The sequence below is a fragment of the Excalfactoria chinensis genome, chromosome 4 (assembly GCF_039878825.1).
Source record: "Excalfactoria chinensis isolate bCotChi1 chromosome 4, bCotChi1.hap2, whole genome shotgun sequence".
NCBI lineage: Eukaryota > Metazoa > Chordata > Aves > Galliformes > Phasianidae > Excalfactoria > Excalfactoria chinensis.
Window position 1 is genome coordinate 18,863,762 of NC_092828.1, and position 13,948 is coordinate 18,877,709.

The 13,948-nt window shown below is 34.4% G+C and overlaps 1 protein-coding gene across 8 annotated transcripts in view; it reads left to right on the forward strand.

Annotated features, from left to right (window-relative positions):
* PCDH7 (protocadherin 7) overlaps positions 1–12,415 on the forward strand; it is a 257,102-nt gene extending 244,687 nt beyond the window's left edge. For 6 of the 8 annotated variants that reach the window (XM_072334494.1, XM_072334498.1, XM_072334500.1 and 3 more), the window contains one exon: positions 8,086–12,409. In XM_072334494.1, the coding sequence (XP_072190595.1) occupies positions 8,086–8,465 (380 nt within the window). In that variant the 3' untranslated portion in view covers positions 8,466–12,409. Of the gene's footprint in view, positions 1–8,085 lie in introns of all 8 variants that reach the window. The other 2 variants (XM_072334493.1, XM_072334496.1) reach the window with 1 other exon arrangement.
* The last annotated feature ends 1,533 nt before the right edge of the window (positions 12,416–13,948 follow it).

The window sequence follows — 13,948 nt, forward strand, 5'->3', positions numbered from 1 at the left end:
TTAAAGGGATTATGAGGCTTGCAGCAATTACACTTAAATCAAGAAAATGAAAATCTAGGGAATTTAAGTTCAGGATGGTGTATTTTGTATAGATAAACTTGTACTTCTTAATTCTCATTCATTATACATGTGCTATTGGTCTTCTGAAACAAAATGAAATAAAACAGCCACAACTATGAGATAAAAACAAACTAAATGAGAGAAAGCTATGTGTTTCTGGTATGCTTTCTTTTGTATTACCAAGTAATGCAAAATCAAGTGATAAAATAGTATTTCTGTAGAATTCTTTATTTTGAATTTGATATCCCTTACTATACTGTATGCAACCTACATTATATTCTATACTGACAACCAGTTGATTAATATGACTCTGGCCTGTAACAGAACAACTTGTGTTTGTCACAAAAAACAAACAAACAAACAAACAAAAAAAAAACACACACACACAAAACAAAACAAAACATTAAACCATTAAACTCATTAACTCATTAAACCATTTTCAGGCTTAATGGGTGTCAGAGCATTGGTTTTTTGGATTTGTTGTTGTTGTTGTTTCCTAATATTACTAACTTTTTCATTACTAACTTTTTCTTTCTGTATTCATTCAGTCAACTCATTTGTTAAATGCTAATTTATTTTATTCATTTTATTCATCTAAATTATTGAAGAGAAACAGCTACGGATGTTGAGACCAAAGTAGATAAGTGTTAGTAATCACATTAACAGAACTGCAGTGCTGAATGGAACATTTAGAGGTCATTTTGTATATCTATCCTTTCTCAAGCTAGGATTAGCTGATTAGCATTGTTTATGCTACCCCTGGAGGAAGTTTTTCTAGGTGTTCTTAAAAATATCCCAATGGTAGAAAGTCTGTAACCTTTCATCACTATATTTATCCTCAAAGGTTTTTCATTTATTTAATTATTATTTCTAGCCTGATTTGTCACACAAAATAGATTGTTCCCTCCCTTGCTTTACTACATAAATCTTTTTGGTACATGAAAAATAGTGTTTTCTCCTTGAAGTGCATTCTCATTCTCTCTAAGGTATTCAAATGTTAAAGAATCAAGTATTTGTCTTATAGTGATGCTTTATTTATTTGAATTAATTTTAGTGATAAAGAGCAAAGCATTTCACATTTGTTTTGAAAATTCAGCTATGCTCTCACTTAAAATCAGCTAAATTCTTGAACTTTTGGTACACTACTTCACTGAGTCTTGCTGGTCCTTGGAATTGTTTATAGATAGAATACTTAGGGTGTAAGATGCATACTGCATTTCAAGTAAAGTTCTTTAAGTTCTCATTTTCATTCTGTGATCCTTTTTCCTTAAGTATGAACAGAATAAAAGGGCTCAAAATACATTATTTTGTATCCTATCATCATACCTCCTCTCACTATATTACTAATTCAATTAATGCACGTATAAAACTTTCTGTCCTCTGAAACGTTTCTCAAGCACTGAAAAGCATTTCAGAATTCTGCACAATATAATTGAAATTGTTTTAGTCCAAACGCAATTAATATATTAATTACTTCAGTGCAATTGGCATGTTTCAAACAGTGGATCTATGTTTGACTTTATTCAGAAAGACTGCTTTAGAGATAGCATGCACTGTCTCTGCAGCACATGATAATGCCACATTCAGAATGACAGCAGTCCAAGCCTTGGGGCACTAAATGCTTCTTGAGATATGTTCAATTGCTGTTTAACTGTATTTAGCCTAAGGTGTGGAGAAAGAAGTCGCTGATGCCTTCAAACATGTTTAAGTGTTTTAATAGTGTCTTGGCATGTCAGGAATATACCACAGCACTAACAGAGTGTAGTTCCTGAATTAATGCAATTAGGAGGCAGGAATTTCAAAGACTGTGCTGCTGTAGCTGTCTGTAGTTCAGTGCTTTTTTTCCCCTTAAAACATGAATTTCTACAATGTGTGCCCTCTCTTCTGCATTATTGTTCTCTGATCATGTAGTCAATACTTGTGATGATTTAAGAGCTCTATTGTTTCTCCAGTCATACATCTCATAAAACAGATAGCCATTTAACATAAAAGCTATGTAGATGAACTCTTGCCCAGTTATATGGCTTTGGTGGTGTTCTACTTGAATTTTTGTGTAGCACTCTGAATGTAATGTATTTGTGTACATAGCCTAGGAAAATGTGGGGTGAAAAGTGACACATCCAAAGCACAGTGGCTGTTCTTTTTGTAAATGAGTAGTTATTCCCTTTTTTCACCATAGACTCAAACTACTGAACAGGTATTCTTCACAGACTTTCAATAACTGGAAACATGCAGGGCTATTATGGGGAATAGCAGCAAAATCTGCATGCAGCCATTGATTTGTAATAGATGCAATTCAGCACACCATCTAACAGTGACTCTTCAGATCACATGGACCAAGCTGTGTGGTTTAAAGTACTTTCATACTACTGTAGTATTATGTGACCTTTCCAGTGATGTACTCCAGAAAAAGTCTACAACTAGGAATACTTTCTTGGTGCTGAATTCTTATTTCTGGGAATGTTCAGGCTATTGCAGATGGATAGGAAGTCAGTATTGCTCTGAAGAGATTTATATTTCCAGGATCAGTAAATGGAACAGAACCTTAGACTACTTGAGTATAAAGCCTGTAGGTTTTGTGTGTGATTTACAAAAGATGTAAAAATGAAAAGCCCCTTACATCTTCCTCAGAAATACAGCATATTCTGGAACCATATCAGGTCTAATTGCTAAGAGTGGGTTTCTCTTAAAATATATTATACAAGAATGGGTAGAAGAAAAACTTGGAGCCAGAGTGAGTGTACAGCTTTGACTGTAATTTTGCAGTATGTATGTGTGTACATTTAATCACATAATTTATAACATTCTCATTAACTACTGTATTCATAATACTTTGTCCTTGTTCACGTACACTGACCTCACTGACCCTCTTCAGAAATGGGAAAAGAGAACATAACAGAAAATTATTTGGGTGGAGTATTTTAGTTGTTAGCTTTTGGGGATTAAACGGTCAATGATCATTGTTTCCCCTCTCAGCACTACCATGCTAGATGCCTGCAATTTATTTATTTTTTTTTACTTTTATAACAAGCAATCCTTCAAGTCCTAAGGCAACAGCTAGCTACAATCAATAGAAACATGATCATGCATATAAATAACCCCATTCATTTACATGCTTTCATACAGAGCTTTATGGAAAATTTCTCAGAACTTAGCAATTGATTCTTAAAGAGTTGTTGAATCAGTAGTAAATTTTATTTTATTTTTAAATGATAATTATCATTTAACACTGCAAAATTTTTGGTATAGTCTTACATGAGATGCAATAAGAAAGTAGGCTGCAGTCCTCCTCCTCTTTGGGACCCCGTAGTCAATGTTCTCCATTCTTTTTAAGCTCAAGTTTGAGCAGATACAAGTGAAATTTGATTTCTTTGATATTCACTTCTAAAGGTAACTTTTTGTATAGAGTGCTTAAATTTGAATATTCTATTAGCTGTACAAACAGCTAAAAACTAAATTCAAAATCTGTGAATGTCTATATGATGAGAAATGCCATCCTTCCAGGTTTATTTTCTTAGTAATTAACAGTGTGATGAAATTTGTTAATAAGTGGCATTTTAAGTATATATCTGAATCTGTTTCAAGATATATTACTGTTTTAGAAATCTGTTATTCTCTTCTTTGATGATTTGCCAACTGTGATAACTAGTTCTTTGCTGTGTCTTATTCTGTTAGATTTGTCAGCTAGCAGGGTGATTGCTGTTGAAGTGTCTATCTTCTAAAATGTTGAGTATTTTAAAATCATGTTATTTAGATATATGTTTGGGTGCAAATTATTTTAGAGGAGAAAACTTTTCTTTTTTTTTTTTTTTTTTCCCCTTCAGACTCAGAGATTGCTCACAACCCTGGTTAGATAATGTGAAAACAGACGCTAAAGGTCACTAGTCTGCAAAAGAAGGTCAATCTGTTCAGAGATTTAGCAAAAGTACATTTAATTACTTTGTAGTTAAAGCTGTGTGGTGTTTTATTTGTAAAGAAGGTTAAATCTCTGTTATCTACTGGGGTGTATAAGAGGTACCCTAGTCTTCATCTGACTAGTTTAGGTATTTCTAATAGTATAGTTATTAAAGCACTGTCTGTATAACTCATCTTCTGATATAACTAAGACAGAAATGACAGAAAAAAATTACTCGTACCCCACACCTCACCACCAAGTGCGGAAGTTATATCCATCTTTTAAACAGAAGAGCAGAAAACAGGTTTTATTAGCATGTTAGATTAAATGCGGGTTTAAATGCCATCTTGATTTAAGCTCTTAAAACAGATGCAAGAAAGCAGTGGACTAGAAGACTACATTAACTGTATGTGCCAAATGCTAACTGAAGGATGTTTTAGAGGAAAATTATCTCACAGGAACCAAGAGCCCACAGGAGGCAAGGATGCTGCAGCTCAATATCCGCGGGTTCAACCAGTAACAAAGCTGACGACATGTTCCCAGCAGGCATGTGCACAGAGCACAATTTTATGCCACACATAGACACAGCTAGCATATCAAAGCCACACAGAACAACTCAAAAACAAATGGTACCAGTAGAATTACTTATTCTACTCGTCTCTCTTGCTCAACACCATTGGAGATCAATAGTGAGTATGTGTCTGTATGTGTGTATATAATGCATCTACATATATTACACATATATACACATATTTACTATAAATATTCACTATATTCAATCTGGAGTAGGCTCATGGACACCTTATAGCAACAGTATCAGAAGGGGGGCTAGAATAAAGAAGGGGACATACTTTTTTGTAAGGGTCTTGTAATAGGACAAGGAAAAATGGTTTCAAAATAAAAGACAGGAGCTTTAGACTGGGTATAAGGAAAAAATTTGTTACAGTGAGGCATTGGAATAGACTGCTCAGAGAGGTAGTGGTTGACTTGACATTCAAGGTCAGGCTGGTTGGGGCTCTAAGCAATCTGATCTAGCTGAAGGTCATTGCTAGGTAGCTGGACTAGATGACCTGTAAAGGTGCCTTCCAACTCAAACAATGATATATATATATATGTATATATATCATATATGTATATATATGTGTGTGTGTGTATATATATGATATACTATATATATACATATATGCAGTTGGATTATATATGATTCTATATTTTAGGATTGTATGCGTAAAAATATAAATACAGGTCTGCCTTCCCTCAACCCATTTTTCCATCTCTGATCCTTCCCCTAAACATTTGATAATGAAGTCCCATACAATCCCCAACTGCTTTTCTTCTGCATCCCATATCATGTCCTAAATCCCATGACAGCAATCCCTCCTAGACTGAAAGATGATCAGATCAGCTGCTGATGACTCATGGCCATTGGCTTCATTCCCAGACAACAGGGCAGATGGCTCTGCTGGAATAGCCCAGGGAGGGGCCCAGACAGAGTGGTTGTTTCTCTGGAGTCCTTGATTTGGATTCCCATCTGCCACTGTTCCATTGAGCCTAGGCAGTGGCCCCTGTTATGAGTCTTGATTATCCTGGGAGGATGTTTGGCTTCCTCCTCCATCCAGTTTCTTTGAGCTCCTTTCTAGGTATGCAGATTAGCTTTATTTAAAAAAAAAAAAAAATAAGAGGATGAATGAGCTACATTCCTACTTACAGGATATTGCATAATAAAGCAGTACATTGCACTGTAAAGCTGAATTTCACAAGATGTTTTGTGCTTTATTTTACAATAAGGAATTCTGCATTTGTCTAGAAGTAAATATGTAAACAGAACAATGCAAAACAGTAAACTTTCATGCATATGATTCAGCTAGCATGGGGTAGATTTTTAGCAACCCAAGTGTTGCTGGGTTAAGACTTATTTGCACTAAAAAGAAACCTTCAAATATTGTGAGACATTATCAGTTTCAAGATCAACCAACAAACAAAAAGCTAATAGCAATATTTTTCAATTAACACACGCTCATGTTTTAAGTAAAGGTCAAACAGTTCTCTTGTATTTTTTCACATTCTTCCAGAGTAATAACTTAATAGTAGTAGCAAGCATAATGTTTAATGGTCATTGTTCAGAAATAAGCAGAAATAAGGTGTTAGTTGAAAACCTTATAAAGATTGAGGTGGAAAGAAGGTTTGCTTTATTTTAGATAGATCAGAACAGTTTTCTTGTTTAAATATCAAAGCACATTAGATACAGCTCAGCAGTTAATTATGCATCTTACCTTTAGGGTGTGACAGAATAATATTGGATTTAGCAGAAAAATAATAGCCAATTTTCCTGTTACATTCCCTGTCTTTTGTGAGCATCTCCAGAACACAGGTATCTGAAAACATAACTGATAACTGTCCATAGCGTTTGTATTCTTCATTGAAACAAATGTAGTAGTCATGGCTGAATCTAACTGCAGAAGTCTTAAAAAAAGTATGACTGAAAACAAAACAAAACAAAACAAAGAACAACTTTGTTTCCCTCCTTCCTATCTTATACATTTCGGTTACAATTACTGTTATATAGACATCAATGCTGTTTTCTTCATTGAGTTCAGTGATGTACTGAAGTACGAAGTATTGCACATTTTTACAATCTTGCAAAGAATAATTAAATAAAGAAATAGGTAAATGGATGAATGAATCAATAAGAGTTGAATGTAAATCCAACTTTCAAGAGCTGTTGGAGATTTATGAGGATTACATCTGCAGATGCTGAAATGATACATGACTTCTCTGCTAGCATCTATTGTATATATTTTAAACCAAAAGAAAGGCAAAGGATTTTCTTTTTTGAAATAAACCTCAGGAATGTCTTTTTTTCTTGTTCTATAAACTATGAATGTATATAGATTTCATACTTTGAATTGTCACTGTTCAGGGGGCCATTTGGCAGCAAAAATCAAAGAAAAAAGTAGGCAAGCTTCAAGGAATAAAATTAAGACTAAATAGACTTCTGGAAGACTGTTAAAATTACAGTTCCCACGAATTTGGGTGGGATATTGGGAAGGTAAAAAAGGCTGCATTCCATATGAAGTACCTTATTATTTATTTCTATGTTGAAGATCCTTACTCCTTTTTGGCTTTTATTATTATTATTATTATTATTATTATTTATAGAAGAAACCTAGAAGTTGTATCATGTAAGTTTTAATATATGGAAGTCATATAAAATACGCGGTAAAATTAAATTTACTTTTTGATTTTTGTTCCTTGTTAACTTTGATTCATCTTGTTACTTTGTAGTCAGCTTTACTTATATCTCATAGATCATAAAGTAGGATAAAGTGAAGAAAAGAATGAATTTCAACATCCTATCCAGTCCTTAAAATAAGTACACTGCAGCTGCAGTGATCTAGAACAGGACACCTTTTAACACAGCACATCACATGAAAAGTGTCAATGTACTAATTCAGGCAGCATTCAGATTCTCCTTACCTCTACTTTGCATACACAGCATGTATAACAGCATTACCAGTACATGCTAGGTTACACATAATCAACTGCAGTTTCTTTGTATGCTCCTACTAATCATTGATTGTAGCACTCATACTGTGTCCTAACAACAAACACCATGCCGTGAGAAATACATCCAGAGATTCACCTTGTGTTAAATTTGAATCTTATTGTCAATTGCAGACCTGCTCACACGCCAAAAATTAAGAATGTTCATAAGAGTTTGCAGGTTCCAGAACCTTACTCCTTTCACATAAGTTCCATAAAAATTAAAGAAAGCTATTTTCAATAATTTCAAAGAAATTGGCAGCAGAGAATTAAGTGCTTGGTTGACTCTGTTAGACAGCAAAAATCAAACAGTAACTAATGCCAAATTTGACTTTGCTTTTGAGATTCATTGACAAACATAGTAACTGACAATATTTTTACTTTTCAGTTCTTAATATTTAGGTTAAAGTACTAATATGCTTTTGGCGTATGGGCATATGCAGCCTAAAAGAAGATATTGCTAAAGAAGTTATCGCAACATTGATATTAAGACTTTTAAAAATATCTTTTTTAGATTTAAGGATTCTCACTTTCACTGGAAGACATTTCAGTATTCATTTGTAAAGGCAACTCTATTTTACTTTCAGATTCAAGGCCTCTGCCAGATGTAGCCCTGACAGGGAAGTGTACCCGAGAGTGTGATGAATATGGCCACTCGGACTCCTGCTGGATGCCAGTTCGCACTTCTCCTGAAAGAAAGCAGAAGAGCCAGCCAAAACTCTCCACTTTCATGCCTGTTGATGAACGGGGCAGTCAGGAAAAGCTGGCCAATGGAGAAGCTTCCCTCATGGGCGATCGCAACAGAAACCTCCTTAACAAAAAGTTGACCTCATCCTATGAGACCTTCAGCGCCGCTAGTTTCAGCAAAAAAGAAGACGGCAATCCAGAAGATATCCCCCTTACGCAGACAGGGGAATATAAGCCATCTCCTGTCAATACTTTAACTAGAAGAGAAGTTTACCTGTAGGCTAAAAAAGCAGCAATGAATTTCTTTCATGTTTTAAGCAAGAAAAGAGGGAAAAGTCTTAAAATCAAAACAATTAAAAAAAAAAAAAAAAAAAGAAACAAATAGAGGAGGCCACCAAAGAGACATAAGCTCTGCTTGCCACTTCTGCCTCCATAGCAGACATTTAATTATACTGTCTGCCTGACTATACTGTACAATGTAGAAAATGTTGTTACTTGCATGTCAAATCCCCCCTCACCAATTTTTTTTTTCCCTAACTCTATGGTTGCAAACTCCTCCCATAGTAATGAGCTTGATTAAAAAGAACACAATGCATTATTGTTTCTCCTCTGCAGAAGCATGAGTTAAGCCACTCATTTTCTCGATGGTCATCTGACTTGTTGAGAATAACAGGTCAGGGAAAATATATTCAAAGCATATCATCTGAATATTGCTGATCCCCACAAGGGACAATCCTTCAGAAACCATACAGATTTAAAGATAAATGTAAAGGAATAATCATTAATAAGCACTTTGTGAAGACCACAGCTTTAATATTCTCACCTCTCATCTGACGCTGGATGCGACAGAGATATGTTCAGCTTGAGACTGCCGTCCAAAACATGGCAAACTTTCTTATGAATCATGAACTCTGGTTCTGTTTTATCCATAGAACAAATGTGTTCTAGCTGTATCTCTTTCTCTCCTCCTCTCTCGTTCTCTGTAATGATTACTTCGATGTAAACACAATTAGTAACACATATACCGTAGCATAATAATGTTAAACTCTTGAAATCATTTTTTTGGACAAGACTAACTAACTGGGAAGATAGTAATAACAAAAAGGCCAAAGATCACACTATGGATCAGGGGAACTGCTAAGTATTGGGGCTTGGCATAGAAAACTAATATACTCATACACATGTACTCATAACACACCTTCAGTTACATTTGCACAGCAGCACATTCTACAAGCCCAGATGACAAAATTTTTTCCAGTGTGGTTCAGTTGAATGCCCAAAGGAAATGATGTGGAGTTTTTTATTGTGATGACATGATGTGTTGCAGCAGATGTTTCATGTATGATACTGACAATTCCAGGGATTTTATGAAGTCAAAATTAAAAAATAATAGTATTGCTAGAAGGCTGTGTTATTGAGAATGCTTGGTAGGATGAAGGTGGACAATGTGGTGATACAATGACAAGAGAATATCACAACTCAAATATAAAGCCTTCTTTTCAGAGTACAAGGAATGTTTGTTGAGTCTTTTGTCATCAGTGTTGCAGATTGATTTGTATCAAAACTGTAATGCAGGTTTTCTTGAAACACAAGTGCATTAAAGCCAAGTGAAGTGCAATACTAAGCAGTGTCAAGACTCAGAACATTTAGGCTAGGTAGAAAATAAACAATGTGATATGATACTCACCTAGTGGGTCAAGATGAGTCAGAAGGAATTCAAACTGTCTACAGTATGCAAGAGCTCTGGGCTATGATTCTCGTGTTGAGCAGTTCAGGAAAGAAAGAGGAAATGAAACAGGTTTTTGTGCAATAAAAGCTACAAAATGTGCAGAACTTAAGCCAGTTTGTCCCTAGATGATGCTGCAGTAATAATGACGAACAGCGCAGACATTCAGATGAAAGTGACAATTGAAGGACACTGTCTGAGAAAGGGAGAAGTATTCTAATCCCTGTCTGTTTCACCTGGCATTAAAGCATGGTTAGATGGCTCTCTAGATACTGTATTCATAATGTAGCTTTGGGTAGTTTCTTAGAAATAACCTTAAAAAGCCTATAGTAGAGGTTGCTAAATCAATACAACTCATCACATTTATCTTTTGAATTCACTTGTCCATTTAGTAGGAGATGCTATTTCTGGCTTTTCCATTCTCTCTTAAGTTTACTTTCATCATGTAACATAAGACTGTGTATAGCAGTTATGATGAATGGGCACATTTTACAAAGAAAATCAAAGATTAATAATGATTGAACATTCATATGTTTAATTATTTAAGTAATATGAAGACATGCAAACCAGTACTTTGTTATGAGACTGCATAGAGCAGTTACTGCTTTGTATAATCTGTAAGTACCTGTTTAAAAATGCTTCTAAAATGCTTATGTAATGTATACACATTTTTCTTGCACGTTTCAACAGAATACACAATTGCATAATAAACGTTCAACAGAATTTCCTTTGATAATTTTTTTTACTTAAAATTACACACACAAAAGAAATAGGTAGCTTGGTTCAATATATTGTTAAACCCTTTGTTTATGATGCTAATAATTCAGGTCATAGAAGATCTTCAGATTAAATGGATCAGCAGTCACTCACCAATTTTCACACCACATTAAGACAGTCATTACATACTTTACCTGTGTGCATCTCCTTAGAACTAAAGTGGGTGTGAAAGAATTTTTTTTAAGTTCTATCTACTGTAAGTATTCACAACAATTCTAGTAGAACTAGCCACTATTAACATGCTGATTACTCTTCTGACCTGGCATGACACACAAATATACTTTGTGTTTGTATTTCTCTTTTTATTTTAAATAGGTTAAATCTGGTGCCACTCCATAAATAGAGTGCTTTTGTATAAAAATAAATAAACTATAAAAAATAATTAGGGTGAATGCAAAATATGCAACTGTGCCTTTTATACCTGTTATTATGGTAGAGTGGTATTTGGGTTTAGACACTGAGGGATAAGGGGCTATTCCCAATCTTTTTGAACCTGTATATTTACCTGTTTATTTTCTCAGAAATTATAAATATATTTAAAAACAAGTCTTTTGCCAAACTCAGTTAATGGACCAGTCTTAAACATTATTAACACAGTGCTGTGGTTTAAATATGTCTTGAGGGTTGTTTTGTTTGTTGTTTTTTTTGTTTGTTTGTTTTGTTTTTCTAAATTAATCTTTGTGAGGGTGGGTGGTCTGGGATTGTCTTTATTTGGTTTTTAATTCTGCAGCCTGGAGAGCAATGATCAGTCTATACTATAGTTGTTTAGCAAGGTGTCACCAGTTCATGTTGCCAGGAAATTTGACAATTTCTTTTTAATTGCTTTTTGCTGCCATTGCATTTCAGTTGTACAGTATTGAAATCATCCTTTTATTTCTTTCCATGGTAAACTCGAATGAGCTTTGCATGTGTTTTACATTAGGGCACCTTTATAGATTGATGCATTAATATATAACTTTATATGTATTAGAAAATTCAATAGCTTTGGTCTAAAATCTAATGCTCATTTTGGATCTCAGATCCGCTATGTTTATTCAATATGATTTCTGACTGGCCTGCTGCCTGAGTTTCAGGAAAAAAAAAATAAAAAAAAAATGGTAAACATTATTTTTATGTGGGGGAAGAATTTAAATGGGATTCAGATGATTGACTGAAAGTCTACCCTAGGAAGTTGTTGTGTAGGAAAGCATGGAGTATAGTTGAATATTTGCCATAAGCACAGCTATCACCAAACACTTGTAAGAACTTGAACAATGAAATATTTTTACTTTTCTTTCATTGGTGATAAATGTTTCCTTAAGGAATGAAGCAGATGAAATAGCAATAGAGATGAAATTACATCACTTAAATTGTATTATTGACAGAAAAGCATAAACACAAGAAAGAAGACAATATTTACCAGCTACCTGGGGTATGCTTTCAGACAACTTTTTCCTAAATTTTAAAGCACTTGCATTCAGTGTGGTACGATCTGTTTGTAATATTAATCATTGACTATTGTTCTGCAACTTGGATGTTGATAGTGAAGCAGAGAACAATTTATCATTGTTTATTATGAATCACTATGCACGCAACTATGCTAAACATGGCAAAATGTATTAAACGCTAGTCCACCTCTATTTATGAAATATTTACATAATTTAATTTGCTTTTGTACAGTTTTATGTAAATAAATTGCTTGTCATTTTTGTCTCTGCAAATTAAAATATAACATGTTCAACTGGTTGCCCACTTGCTAGTGTACTTTCTGTGACAGACTCTTCCACTTTCACTGGATTAAAACACATTCAAGCTTGCATATTTAACCTATATTTTGCATAGCAAGAATGAATGCAGTCTTGTAACTGGCCACCTCTTTAGCTGCTGATGTATCTGAATTTACTTTACAGAGTGAAACTCAGTAGAAATTATTCACACTAAGGACAACATACAGCTACTTTCAGAAATAAGGTACTTGTAATAATTGCAGTTGACTCCCATTACTGTTCAGAATAGCTTCTTCTTGAGGAATAGTTAAAGCATTAATATGCAGAGAAATAGTAACATATGAATAAAAACTCAGTTATTTCCATTACGGAATAACAATTTTCCAGCTATCAGCAAGGTTGTTATTTTTTTCCCGTAAAAGTTTAGAACTCTTACTTCCTAAAGTGTCAGGGAATCATCTATGGTGAGAAGAGCAAAATAATTAACACTGTTTAAGTGCAACATGTGAAATGAAAAGCTACAGATCTTTCTAGGTGTGAGTCAAATCATCCATCTCAGCATAACAATAGACTGAGAACAAACTATCCTCAAGAAAGAACGTCTGAGAAGCAGAGTTTGTCTTCTGCTTTACACACTACTTATTTTGTTTAAAATAAAGCAAGTTCCAAAGCAGCCATTTAGTTGGGATTTGCATCAGCTGTGATATGTGAAAAATATCCCGGGAGGGGTGGAAAGAAAAGTTAAAACTTTTATTCCCCTGACAGAGACTTTGCAAATTATTACATAGAATTCCCCACTGACCAACACAAAATGCTGTTTCTAGATGTTTACATTAGTTACAGGTTAGGATTGATGTTGCAAATAAACATGGTCAACGTGGTCTGGACAGAACACCTTTTCCCTTTTCCTTTTTTTTTTTTTTCTTCTTTCTTTTAAATAAACTTGACATTGCAAATTTCTTTATCTGACTGTGCTTTCAGTTAACATTATCTGGTCTTCTGTAATGAATGTGTCAAGAAAGATTCCTCTTCCCATAACCAGAAATCTAAATCTGCATGGTCATGGAGAGAACTCAACCCACCAACTGACCTCAGATCTCCCACATCACACTGAAATGAGATAACCCTCAACCTTTCAGCAGTAGCAGTATTTTAATGAGTTACTTCAATCAAAATTTCATGTTTATTTTATACTAGATGTAATATGCAAGGCATGACCTTATATTTGTTTATTTTGTCTTTTATCTTCCTTCTTCTAGTTTACCAAATGCATTCAGGAAGGTGATTACAAGGAAGATAAAATAAATTTCCTGAACTGCAGAGTGGTAAGAGAGGATAATATAAACTGGCGAAAGCTAACAATTTATGCGCCCCTTTAACCCTGGCTCCATTTCTCCCTCTTGCACTGCAGTAAAATGTAAATCTTATGCAGAGACTGAAATTAATAAATGTGACCTAGGCAGAAATAATTTCATGTCTTTATTGAGCCTCCTGAGGGGAGTGCATAGAAGACGGTTAATAGTTCATAAATGTGCAAATCATCTAGTTTATGCC